Source organism: Auxenochlorella protothecoides (genome assembly GCF_000733215.1).
Source record: "Auxenochlorella protothecoides strain 0710 unplaced genomic scaffold scaffold90, whole genome shotgun sequence".
NCBI lineage: Eukaryota > Viridiplantae > Chlorophyta > Trebouxiophyceae > Chlorellales > Chlorellaceae > Auxenochlorella > Auxenochlorella protothecoides.
Window position 1 is genome coordinate 167581 of NW_011934476.1, and position 12036 is coordinate 179616.

At 63.5% G+C, this 12036-nt stretch overlaps 9 protein-coding genes across 9 annotated transcripts in view; 3 read left to right on the forward strand and 6 right to left on the reverse strand.

Annotated features, from left to right (window-relative positions):
* Positions 1-483: 483 nt before the first annotated feature.
* Positions 484-690, forward strand: F751_6519 (hypothetical protein; the record flags this gene model as incomplete). Its single annotated transcript, XM_011403747.1, has 1 exon — positions 484-690. The coding sequence occupies one exon, from the start codon at positions 484-486 to the stop codon at positions 688-690; it is 207 nt and encodes a 68-aa protein (XP_011402049.1).
* Positions 691-1603: 913 nt separating this feature from the next.
* F751_6520 (hypothetical protein) lies at positions 1604-2700 on the reverse strand (the record flags this gene model as incomplete). The annotated part of the gene is made up of 4 exons (XM_011403748.1): positions 1604-1746; positions 1931-2149; positions 2308-2550; positions 2616-2700. 4 exons carry the CDS (start codon positions 2698-2700, stop codon positions 1604-1606), a joined length of 690 nt encoding a protein of 229 aa, XP_011402050.1.
* A 630-nt stretch (positions 2701-3330) lies between these two features.
* Positions 3331-3981, reverse strand: F751_6521 (DnaJ-like protein subfamily A member 1; the record flags this gene model as incomplete). Its single annotated transcript, XM_011403749.1, has 1 exon — positions 3331-3981. One exon carries the CDS (start codon positions 3979-3981, stop codon positions 3331-3333), a length of 651 nt encoding a protein of 216 aa, XP_011402051.1.
* A 694-nt stretch (positions 3982-4675) lies between these two features.
* Positions 4676-5397, forward strand: F751_6522 (hypothetical protein; the record flags this gene model as incomplete). The annotated part of the gene is made up of 2 exons (XM_011403750.1): positions 4676-4915; positions 5044-5397. 2 exons carry the CDS (start codon positions 4676-4678, stop codon positions 5395-5397), a joined length of 594 nt encoding a protein of 197 aa, XP_011402052.1.
* Positions 4823-5122, reverse strand: F751_6523 (hypothetical protein; the record flags this gene model as incomplete). Its single annotated transcript, XM_011403751.1, has 1 exon — positions 4823-5122. One exon carries the CDS (start codon positions 5120-5122, stop codon positions 4823-4825), a length of 300 nt encoding a protein of 99 aa, XP_011402053.1.
* A 312-nt stretch (positions 5398-5709) lies between the features above and the next one.
* Positions 5710-7711, forward strand: F751_6524 (Beta-ureidopropionase; the record flags this gene model as incomplete). The annotated part of the gene is made up of 6 exons (XM_011403752.1): positions 5710-5820; positions 5915-5944; positions 6018-6167; positions 6408-6710; positions 6940-7419; positions 7550-7711. The coding sequence occupies 6 exons, from the start codon at positions 5710-5712 to the stop codon at positions 7709-7711; spliced, it is 1236 nt and encodes a 411-aa protein (XP_011402054.1).
* Positions 7712-7938: 227 nt separating this feature from the next.
* F751_6525 (hypothetical protein) lies at positions 7939-9328 on the reverse strand (the record flags this gene model as incomplete). The annotated part of the gene is made up of 4 exons (XM_011403753.1): positions 7939-8076; positions 8255-8871; positions 9077-9125; positions 9287-9328. 4 exons carry the CDS (start codon positions 9326-9328, stop codon positions 7939-7941), a joined length of 846 nt encoding a protein of 281 aa, XP_011402055.1.
* Positions 9329-9813: 485 nt separating this feature from the next.
* F751_6526 (hypothetical protein) lies at positions 9814-10168 on the reverse strand (the record flags this gene model as incomplete). Its single annotated transcript, XM_011403754.1, has 2 exons — positions 9814-9891; positions 10043-10168. 2 exons carry the CDS (start codon positions 10166-10168, stop codon positions 9814-9816), a joined length of 204 nt encoding a protein of 67 aa, XP_011402056.1.
* A 789-nt stretch (positions 10169-10957) lies between these two features.
* The window catches only part of F751_6527 (hypothetical protein), a gene marked incomplete at both ends in the record, with an annotated part of 2346 nt that continues 1267 nt past the window's right edge, over positions 10958-12036 (reverse strand). Inside the window, 3 exons of the mRNA XM_011403755.1 lie at positions 10958-11122; positions 11267-11407; positions 11601-11909. Of these exons, the coding sequence (XP_011402057.1) occupies positions 10958-11122; positions 11267-11407; positions 11601-11909 (615 nt within the window). The remainder of the gene's footprint in view (positions 11123-11266; positions 11408-11600; positions 11910-12036) is intronic.

Below are 12036 nucleotides of genomic sequence, written 5' to 3' on the forward strand. Positions count from 1 at the left end.
CAACGCCAACAACAATTGCCTCACGGGGGGGGGGCCTGCGTATAAACGCTCGGCCAGCTTGTTTATAGCCCGCTCGCACCGCAGGTAGGCTCGCTTGCGCAGCTTTCGGAAGGGCTTCAGCATTATCCCAGCAGCCCTCCAACAGGTCCGGATCACCATTCTCACCCGCCATAGCAAGACTTCAGTGCTCGCCATACCACGTGTCGGGCACCTGCTAAGAGATGGTGGATGGGAAGGATTGGCACCATTGCAAGGCAGCAGGGTCGGGGTTATTGAAGTCGTGACAGGACAATTGGTGACATGACGTTCACTCTCGTTCCACTGTACACCGGTAACACTCGTTCGTAGAGGTATTGCTCAGACTCAGGGGGCATTGCATGTCACTGGGCAACTGTCTGCTCATGCTGGCCATGCTTCGCCATGGCGTAGGATGACTTGACAGGGCCAGCAGTTGTATTACCGTGTTCATCGACCGCGGTGAATATGGGCGTGCCCCCCCCCAGGGTCCATGCCGGTGATCATGTGGATCTCGGCATTCTCGTTGGAGGGTCATACGACTGCAGCGGGTGGAGAAGGAGTACAGTACGACTCGTGCAACAGTGGCGAGAGGGGGATGCTTGTCGGGCCACTCCCATGTCAACATTCGCATGCCTGACCAGTCTCATGAGACCCATCAACAAATATTTATGAAGCCTGTACATGTCCTGGCACGCGATGTTCTTTAGGCTCGTCGTTTTGTACCCGTCGTCCCATTTGGCGTGCAGTTACGGACCTTCATGCGGTGGCAGAGGGGAATCGACGAGTGTGTAGCCCTACTAGCATGGATCCATCCGTTTAGCTTTTGTTTCAGCTTGCAAATGTAACCAAATCCACATCGCAGTGGTAATCAGACTGCAATGCCTGCCATCCTTTGCTCGACTTGTCGATGTATGACCTGGATTGAGTAAGGGATCAGTAGGGTGGCACATATGAATGCACAGCTGAACAAACACGGCTGCCCCAGAGGCTTCTTGACTTGGCACGAGGTGAACTTAAGACGCTGATTCAGTGAAAGATTGGCTGCACTCTCTGTTTGCCCTCGTGGACTCAGGCTCAGCAGCTGGACGCATGTAGTGCTGCGTTAGCTACTCAGCGTATCACGCACCCTCGCTAGAGATTGCAGAGGAGCAGCGCATCGGTATCATCCATTCCTATGCATGCCAATCCCTGTTCATCGAGCAAGCCCTTTCCCGCTTTTGTAGTCCACCTCGACGTAGGCTGTCTCAAACATTCACTTCACATCCCGGAGACGCTCGCTGGGCAGCCTCACCCATGTCTAGGGGGGATGTACCTTGCCGCTCTAGGCTTGGACTCAAAAGGACACTCATGGGCCATCAGGGCATGGTGATGGTGGGGCACGAGATGAGGAGCACGGCATGCAGGTGCGAGGAGCAGGAATGCTGCGGCAGAGTATGGCGGCGGCACCGGCGGGAGGCGCTCAGGGATCGGGCCGGGCTCGCACCTGTCCCCCTCCCTCGACGCCGGCAGCGTCTGAGTCATGCACGGCGTGGGGACCGGGAGGTATGACTTTCATGTATCCTGGGCCATTCCAAGTCACCTCGGGTCAGGGGGAGGGTGCCGGGGCACTCGCCTCCGACTCCAGGGACGACACGCAGGCCGCCAGGTTCCCGATGGGGGCCTGCACGTTGCGCAGTGCCAGCGACAGGATGATGCTCGCGTTCTGGGCCGCCGCCTGGTTGATGGCGCCTGCGGCGGGGGTGGTATGCGGGGCAGGGTGTCTGGGGGTTGACAATGGCAGTGGAGTGTGGGGCTGCATGCCACCCCCTGCCCAGATCGCTGACTGGGTGAAGGGGCGCCGGGGCATGCCTCGGACGAAGTCTGCGCCCGGCTGCCTCATCGCATGCACCACCCCCTTTGGTCCCAAACGCACCCTTGAGGGCGTCGGTGAGGGGCGGGTAGCACCCGACGCTCGTGACCATGGAGTTCAGCGTGATGGCCGAGGTGGAGACGGTGTCGGTGCGCAGGAGGGACTGGTAGATGAGGTCGGAGGCGGTGGCCAGGGAATTGCGCGCCACGGCGTCCGCCAGGGTCAGGCTGTAGGCCTGGCCCACCTGGCTGATGGTGGAGGCGGCCAGGGGGAGGACGCTGCCTGCGGGGAGGGTTGGGGTTGAGGGAGGGTCGGCATGGACATGGTTCAAGAGATATGGAAGCACTGCGGCAGGCAGCACTCCCCTGTGTATACCAGCGAGAGCTGGGAGTCGAAAGGTGACTGGCATTCCACACCCAAGACCCAGCCCGGGCACCTACCGGTGGCAGTCACGGTGACGACGGGGGCATCGGAGAAGTTGGCAGGCAGCAGGACGGCGCTGAAGTCGCGGGCATCGGAGCCACCGGGAGGGGGAGGGGGGCTCACGGTGTTGATCACCACCTTGCTACCGGTGACGTAGTCGTTCAGGGTGCCCGTCCATGCCAGCGTACCAGGCTTGTCGGACTCTGAGGCTTGTGCAGTTACGATCTCGGGGGAAGCCTCCCCCGCCAGGAGCACTCGGGCTGCAAGGGCGGGGAATAGAGGATCTGGAAGCTAGTGTTCACTATAGCACACCACGAAGACGCACCAGTGTCTGGGGAACCTGGGTACCTGGTCCTGCGTTGACGAGCCCAGTTGCGCTCAAAAGGACGACCACGAGAGCCAGGCCGCATGTGGCGCTGCGAGACATCCTTGAAGAGGATGTGTGTATCGGCCTTGGTACAACTACTGGGAATGTGGATGTGTTGGACGTCCGACTGCACTCGAATTGGAAGGGGCTCGCCGATTTTCAGCCGTTACGGTGCCCCGGAACAGCTGTCCCTGTACGCGGCACCGGGTGCCGGCGCATTCAACTTCTCGACGAGGGTAGATTCCCCAAGCTTCGGCAAGATGATGTGCAAACCGTCTCCAGAAAATTATGCTGGTTGACTCTAGACATTCTTAGGCTACTTTGCGTGTGGAAACAGTCGATGTCAGACTTCTACTGCGAGGTCGGTGCGCCTGTCTCCTGTTTGAGCCATGCGAATGACGCCAAGGTCTGAACAGTAAGCTGTCGCGCAAACTCATCCTCTCCACATTTCATGACTATCCATGCATAAATGACGATGGTTGGAAGGTAGCCCGTCTAGCACCTGCGCATTTCAACCCGTTCTTGTTGGCGATGTACTCGAACGCCATGGCGGAGATTTCGGACAGCTGGGAGGCTTGTTCATACGTCCACAAGCCTGGATGGCTGGGCTCTACACCCACAAAACACCTGGAGGTCGTTTCAGGGTCCATCATCAGGCCCCATGTTCCACTCACTACCATGCGCCGTCCAGGCTACCACCATCGTCGTCATCATCATCCCCTCCGCCGAGGTCGTTCATGTGCACAGCCCCTTCCAGGTGATGGATCAAGGCTTGCAGGCCGTCCCTCCCGGCAGCATCCGAAAGCCTGGCGGCCTCTCGTGCATCAAAGAGGGCATGGTGCAGACGCCCAGCGGCCTCGGCATGTGCAGCGCGCGCTGCATGCGCTCGGCAGAGTCTCTGTCCCGCCGCCGCACGCTCGGGGGGGGAGTCATGGCAAGCCTCAAATGCCTCGCACGCCTCCCGGACGGCTGCATCCAGGGCAGCCTCCGCCTCACTCGTGCTGTGTGCTGAGGCACGTGGAGGTGGCCGGTACACCCGCTGCGGCTGCGGAGGGGCGGTCTGACCATGGTGCACCACCCGGGGTCCATAACCAGCCCCCGGCGGGCCCTCCTCCCGCGCCGCCAGCCTGTCGTCGTAGGCGGCCCGCTCCACAGCGTCGCTGAGGACGGCCCATGCACGCTGCACGGCGCTGAAGGCTTCGGCGGATCCCCCGCGGTCTGGGTGTGCCGTCGGCAGGGCGGCCAGGTACGCCTTGCGCAGCTCCCCCGAGCTGGCGCCGGGGACGCAGCCCAGGACGTCGTACAGAGTGCCTGGAGCAGCCATGAGGTCCTGGGGTAGGGGCTGCAAGGATGAAAGGAGTCGGGCGTGGGGTGCCAGTGTGGTGGCCAGAGCAATGCTGAAAGTCCTTGCTCTGTGTCTTCATGCAGCCCGCATGGCCGATAGAATGCCATCGTACCTGATTAGTCAGGAGCGACTGCCTTCCGTAGCAACATCAGAGCCAAGGCATCCAGTTTGGAGGAAAAGCGAGCCCGTCACAGGACCTGCACGATTTGCAAGACCAAGAGCAGTAACGAGGCGCCTGCGAGGCTGATGCCGAGCCTTATTCCGCTGAGAGAATATTGCTAGGGTTGGAATGCTTCCAGCGTGATAGATTGATTCCTTGTACATTTATAAAACTTGCTACATCAGGATGCGGGACCCACGGAAAGTCAAACCAGGGTTGCATGCGCAGCACATCACAGCAAGCACGCGCAGTGGCAGCTCCTCATGAGGGGCAGACAACCTAGTCAGGGAGGCTGATCAGGGCTTCAACACTGGTTCAGAAAGACAACAATACATAAGAGAAAGTAGACAGGGCTGCACATCCCGATCATGGGTAAAACAGCAGCCACGGCAAGATCGCCTTTGGCGCATGAGGAGCCGATCCAGGTACGCTGGGACACGCGAGATATGTACGCAGGATTCCCAACATAAACAAGTATTCAATGCTGCAGCCCTCGATACCCCATCTCCCGAGATGCAGGTGCGGCTGGACACCAGGAAGGATTGCTGGCTGGCTGTCTCCTACATGCCCTGGTTCCAGTACGACGCCTCGGCAGGGCAGGGCAGAGGCATCGCCACTCCCAGCGAGACTCCCGGAAGGCTCCGGCTGAAGTTCAGCCCTTCAGATCTCCACATACCATCCCTGAGCTGGCGGACCACCAGTGTCGGAATCGTCCCCCTCCCGCCAGGCATCGCCATCCACATCCATCCCCAGGTCAGGGAGGAGGGCTAGGAGTGCAATGCGACACTCGTGGGGTACTGCCGGGCCCTCTATTTCCCAGAATATTATTGGGACGAGGGACAGAAGGCCACAAACGCTTGCGCAACCCGCATCCCAAATAGGTACTGGAGGGATGGATGGACGAGAAGACGGGCGAGGTGCAGCTGCAGTATGACTCCCGCTTCTCGGCAGCCATCCCATGCTACTCCCCGCCCAGCATCCACGTGGCCTGCACGCTGAGCACGGAAGGCCGCATAGAAAGGGGAAGCAGGGAGTTCAAAGGCCTGCGCCTGCAGCATGGGCATGTGGTCCTGGTGGGCAAGGCCACCATCCCGGCGACCGGGCACTGGTTGACGGACACCCTGCTGCAGCTCCCAGCTCAGTGCTGTTGCGTCCTCTCTGCGACCCTGAGGTTTGAGGAGGCAGGACAGCATGGCCAGCTGCAGGAGCTCCTGGTGCCTGAAGGGCCTGAGTAGCTGGTGACATGTTCCACGGTTGCTGATGCCTTTGTGCATTTCAGCATGCCTGGAGTGCATTCCCCAGGTCTGCCACAGTTCTCATGCGTACCTTCCTCGGGTAGGGTTTTGCACCCTCGTGTGCTGTTACTCGCGATCCAGGCGTACCCTTCCAAGCACGGTCCACACTCTGCCCATGCCCAAACGGCGATCGCTGTATTTACAGTTCGTAATGGCCTCATCGCCCCGTGTTGCGATCAGGTCGTAAGCCAGCAACTCGCCAGCTGTCCCGGTTCCGACAGGGGTAAGGGAGGGCCGGACCTCCTCTTTAGCATGAGCGCCCCTGTTCCGACCAGCAACGGCGCCTCCCATCCCGTAGAGCATGCTCCAGAGGCCCTGGACGAGGGCATCGCGGGGTACACCAGCGTGGAGGCCCTGCTGGAGGTCAGCGGTCCCTCGGCGTACCGGGGGAAGGAACCTAGGCCAGCAAACATGCGACAGCATTCAGCCCCACCTCCCCCATCCCACTAAATCACAGGATAACCTGCCTCAGGACAAGCTCGAGGCTGTGAGGCGGCTCCTGTACGGGGTGAACCAGGGCCAGCTGGTCTCCGCCCTTGCCCTGCCCCCCCCACCTCCAGGAGGCAGTGGAGTATGGGGGCTTTGACGTGCAGAGCTACGCCTTCACCGCGCGGCGGGAGCAGCTGCGCGAGCCACGGGTCGTGCGCCTGGGCCTCATTCAGCACGGGATCCAGGTCTCCACTTCCAAGCCCTACGCTGTCCAGCGCGAGGTCAGGCTCTGCACAGGGGACTGTACTCGTGCACGGGGTCGGCACGGCGCGGCCCTGCGCCCTGCGGCCCGCGCGTGGCCAGAGAGCATGATCATTTCCTGCGGAGTGTGTTGAACGAATGGGCGTAGGCCACCGTGCGTGTGGGCCTCCCTGCGCCCTCCTGCACCGATGGCCCTGACTGCATGCCAGACCTGTTTCTCTCCCCCTCAACACCCCCTCGACCACGGCCTTCCCCACCAGGCCATATTCACGCGCGTGGAGGAGTTGGTGAGGATGGCGGGCCAGGCCGGGGTCAATGTGCTGTGCCTGCAGGAGGCCTGGCCCATGCCCTTTGCATTTTGCACCCGCGAGCGGGAGTGGTGCGAGTTCGCCGAGGACGCAGTCACGGGGCCGTCCACGGCGCTGCTCTCCTCGCTGGCGGTGCAGTACCGCATGGTGATCATTTCTCCTATCCTGGAGCGAGACTCAGCGCACGCCGACGTCATCTGGAACACTGCTGTGGTCATTGGGCACAACGGCAACGTCATCGGCAAGCACCGAAAGGTGGGGGCTCTTGATCTCAGTATTCCTGGGGGTTTCAGAGGAGGGGAGCCAACCCAAAGGCCAGCTTGTGGGCCGTGGGATGCTTGGGATAGCCGGGCGCCAGGACTGCCGGGCAGCCTGGCCCACCTCTTCTGCACTCTCACCAATCCTACTTCTGCCCTGCTCGGAGGTGACGAGCATTTCTTTCAAGATTACCCCCCCCCCCCCCCAACACACACGATCTGCTCAGAACCACATCCCGCGCATTCCGCCCTTTGACGAGTCGCACTACTACATGGAGGGCGACACCGGGCACCCCGTGTTCCAGACCGTCTACGGCCGCGTCGCGGTCAACATCTGCTACGGCCGGCATCACCCCCTGAACTGGCTGGCGTTCGGGCTGAACGGTGCGGAGGTGGTGTTCAACCCCTCTGCCACCATCGGCGCGCTCAGCGAACCGATGTGGGGCGTGGAGGCGCGCAACGCCGCCATCGCCAACTCCTACTTTGTCGCCGCCATCAACCGCGTGGGCACCGAGCTCTACCCCCACGCCTTCACCACCGGGGTCCAAGGCCAGGGCCCCCGCCAGGACATGGGCCCCTTCTACGGCAGCAGTTATGTGGCGGCGCCCGACGCATCCCGCACCCCGGGTCTCTCCCGCGATCGGGAGGGCCTGCTGGTCGTGGATGCCGACCTTAACCTCTGCCAGCAGGCACGCGGAGGTCTTGGGGTAGATTATGCCGTGAAGGGGGGCCAGATGTTTTGCAGAGGTACCATCAAGCATCAAGTGGAACATGGGGCGTGGCGCGACAGGCCACCATGCCCATCCTCCACCCTCTCCCCCATCCAACCCCACACAGGTGCGCGATCGCTGGGGCTTCCAGATGACGGCGCGGTACCCGCTGTACGCCCAGCTGCTCGGCGACTTCATCAAGCCGGGGTACAAGCCGCAAGTGGTCGTGGATCCCACCCTGGACTCCTCTGCCTCGCGCAAGGCCGCAGACTGCGAGAAGGGACGGTGAGTGGGTTCTGCTTGAGATGCCAATGAGGCAGCATGGCATGTTTCCAGCTGCAACATGCCGACTGGCCTGACTGCACCCTATTCTGTGGACTCCTGATCGGGTCTTACACAACGTGTAACATGTCTGCGACCATGCACATGCAATGGAGCACTGTCACGCCCGAGAGCGGAAGGTCAGGGAGCGGACCAGGGCCCCAAACTGAGTGCCATCCAGCGTCACGCGGCCAGTCAGTCGCGAGGGACCCATGTGAAGCGGGCCGCCATCCTGCACAGCAGGCCCTTGAAGCCCCGCTTGGCCTCCTCGCCGGCGCCTGTGTTGGATGTCTTTTCCCTCTTCGAACGCTTGGCTGGAGGTGGAGCGGCGTCCTGACATGTGCAAGTGGGGAGGGGTTGCACTTCGGTCGGGTGGCCATTTCACGGCAGGAGGCTGCACAGAGAAGGACTGGGCGAGGGTGCTGCTGGCCTGCGTATGGCCCTCTACAGACAAACACGCCCTTCCCCACCGCCAGGAATGCACTGCCCCACCCCCTCGAAAGCCCTTCACCTCTGGATCCAGGTCTCCGGCCACCTCCGCGATCTTGCGGCGCGCCGCCAGGATGGAGGGCGGCAGCGCCGGCCTTGGCCCCGGCCCCGGCCGGATCCTGGTGGCGTGCTCGCCGCCGCGCTCCAGGGTCACCACGTCCGGCGCACCCGGCGCGACGGGGGCGTGGAAGCGCTGCGCGGCAGCCAGGCCGCGGGCCCTGTGCCCCGGCCCGGACAGGTAGGCCTGGAGCTCTGCGGGGTCCACCTGGACCCCGGCCTCCGCCTGCACGGGGCTGGGCCCCGGCGGGACCTCCGCCGCCGCCTGGCTGGGTCCGGCCGCCGCCTGGGTCTCCAGGCCCAGGCCCCAGGGTTGGCTGGCCCCCGCCTCCTGCGTGAAGAGGGGCGGGCGCAGCGAGGAGTCCCACACGGCGCGGGGCAAGGGCTCGCTGGGCGGCCGCGGGACAGCCGCCCGCGGACTGGAGGGCCCGGCCTCTGGCGCCGCGCCGCCAGGCGCGGCCCGGTGGGAGGGCCCTGGCGGGTCTGCTGTCTCGCTGCACGGGGCAGCGTGAGATGGAGGGGCGCGGGGCGGCGACCCTCCTTGGGCCCTGACCAGCTGGGTGGGCTCCAGCGTGATGTGATCTGTGCATCGGATGCAGAGGGAGGGCCAGGAAGGTGAGGCATGGGGTCGGGAGAGCAGCGTCGACAGCAGGGACGGGCATGCTGCATGAGGAGATGAGAAAGTGACCTCTTGACAGGCGGCGGGAGGAGGTGAGCGGAGCGGAAGCAGTGAAAGCCATGTCGGACCCGCCTAGCGCCCTGCCATTCCACCCTGCTCCCACCATACCCTGGCTATCCTCGTCGGTGTCGTCGTCAGAGGTGTCTGAGCTGAACTCCTGCTCGCGTGAGGTACAGAGATAATCTGTTGTGAGTGAGTCCACACCCCCTCAGCACAATCCTCAGACCATTGACAGTCCCCCTACCAGTCAGCATGTACGCAGAAAAATACACCCCCCTGCACACACATCATCTTTCTCATCCACACAGACTCGCTCACCTCTTCCTCACCGCCCTGTACGACCCCAGCGGCTGCAGCCATGTTGGACTGCGCAGCGGGTGCCTGGGTTGCGTGAGTCTCCATCCTGACCTCCTCCCCGGCAGAGTCCTCGCGGTCCTCCACCTGCTGCACAGGCTGAGTCGCCGGGACTGGCGCAGTGGCTGCGGCGTGAGCCCGATTCCTGGTCAGGGCCCCGGGCGCGGTCTGGGCACGTGCCTCTGGCAGAGACTGGGCCTCTGCCTGAGGTTCCGGCTCGTCCTCGACCCCAGCCTCAGCCTGAGGTTGGGCCTCGGCCACGGCACCAGCATTAGCCTGAGATTGAGGCTCGTCCTGGGAGCGGGGCTCCGCCAGAACTTGGGTTGCGGACAGGGTCTGGGTCTCGGCCTGGTTCTGACGCTCGGCCTGGGGGTGGGTCTGTGGGGTCTGTGTGGGGTGTGGAGCACCCCCCGCCAGTCTCTGGCTGGGGCTGGTCTTACAAGCGGGGCTTGCTGCCGATGGTCCTGCAGCATCGCTCCCAGGCGCAGCCCTCAGCTCCATTTGTTGCGACGGCGGCGACAGTACTGGTGGCGGGTTGGTTGGGCTCGATGTCGATGCAGGCGCGGTATCTGCATGGAGAGGAGCTGGCTCGCTTGATGGATGGAGAACCTGTGCCGGACGACTGGCTTCCACTGTACAAGGCCAAGCAGGTTTTCGAGCGGGGAACATTGTGGGAATATGGATGAAACATCTGCTCTGCACACCCAGAGGGTGACATACCTCTGTCGATTCCCTCTGGTGATGGAGGGGATGCGAGCTGGGTAGGGGGAAGGAACTCCATCCTCCTGGGTGACAAGTTTTGCCTGCCATAATGTGCCACAGAACGCAGTCGGCCAACAAGTTCATCGCCAGTCACGTTCATGTCGCGTGATCGAAGGTGCGCTGAGAGCTCCCAGGCTGAAGGTGGAGGAGAGGGTTGAGGAGTGGATTGAGCTTTAAACAGCCAGCCAGCCAGCTCTCGAATAGTATGACTCGATTCCAAGTTTCAAGACGTAGCTCACCTTCAGCGCTGTTCAGTATGACCTGTTGCGCCTGAGGAATGTTCATATCGGCGGCTATATCTGCCGGATCAGCGTCGAGAAGGTATTGTGTGGCCATCGCAGGAGGTGCAGGGGCTGGCTAGGCGTGCCCCGGCGCAATCAGCACTCGATAGATTCACTTTTGGCGAAGCACTTCTCTGATCATGCCCCTGGCATGCAGCGTCACGGTGGTAACTGCCGCGATCGTGCTTCGCGTAGCACGGGTTGGCTTGTACTCGGGTGTTCACCCGTGAAACGCATGCGCTGCGTATCTTTTCAAGTCGAATCGGGAGATCGCCACCAAGAGGAAGAACGCTAGGGACCACTTTCCCAGCAGTATCATGGTTGCTATTTCGTGTAAATATACAGTGTATCTGCGCAATAAGGCGACTTGGACCTGGATGGTCGTCAAAGGAGGGTCTTGATATTTCCCCGGGTACAAGGGCCGGGAGCATGGTTGGGATGGGCAAGCCGGCGGCGGGGAGCTCAATCATAATAAGCCGTCAGGGTGCTCAGGTCTCTGCCGGTCGCGAATCTTGGGTCCGCATTGCTCGGCGTGCGCGTGCGTGTCGGTCAGCGTGTCAGTCGGTGCGTAGAACGGGAGCCAGCCACGGCCTCAGTCGAAGCAGGGGTCCAGGTCGGTGGCGTCCCCGTCCTCCCCGCTCTCCAGCCCCGAAGCGAGGCCGGGTTCCTCGGGCTTCCTGGCGCGCTGCGCCTCCAGGGCGGCCCCCAGCGCGCCCAGCGCGCCGGCGTCGTGGCACAGGATGGCCTCCACCGGCAGCTGGGCCAAGGCGTCGGCAGGGTCGGCGGCCGCGCAGGCCGCGCGCGCGGCCGCCACCGCGCGCGCGACGCAGGCGGCCGCACGCCGTGGGTCCAGGGGCGGCGCCGGGGTCGCGCCGCGCGGGCCCTCCAGCCACCCCGCCACGCAGGCGCGCAGCTCGTCCCAGGCGCCCGCCACGCGCTCCAGCCCGTCCGGCAGGCCAGCGCAGGCGTCCAGCTCCGCCTGCCACGCCTCGCCGCAGGTGGCCAGCGCGGCGTCGTCGGCCAGCAGCGCCGCGCGCAGCTCCTGCGTGCGCGTGAGGGGTGTGTGCTGGGTGCGGCCCCAAACAATGCTGCCTCATTACGTCCACACTGGCCCCACATGCAGGAGGGAGTCTCTGCGACGAGCACCAAGGACACGAGGCGCGCAGCGACAGGAGGTTCCCGGCAGCCGCTGACCCCTGCGCAGAGGGGCACGCAGCCTGAACACGCCGCCTCACCCTGAGCCGTGCCACCAGGTCGGCAGGCCCCTCGGCGACACGCAGGGCGCGGCGCCAGCCGGTGCGCTTGGTGCGCCAGTAGCGCCGCACCAGGCCCCACGGCACGCTCTCCTCCATGGCCAGGATCTCCAGGGTCAGGCCGCGGAGGAGGTCGCGCTGCCAAGGCTCCAGCCCGGCGGCGCCGTTGCCGGGGGACGCCGGGGACGGCAGCGTCTTGCCCCGTGCAGCGGTGCCGTAGCCGAGCGGACCCCGTGGTCGGCTGGGGTGGGCGCCGTTGCGGTGTGCATGCTCCGGGAGACCCTTGTGCCGCTGCGAGGGTGGACAGGGTATTGTCGCTGGGAAGGCACAGACATTCAGTGTGGGAGCAGACGGATGCGAGACAGAACGGAAGGGCGAGCTTGAGCCTGGCCTTTCCGACAACCGGTCCACCAACCCC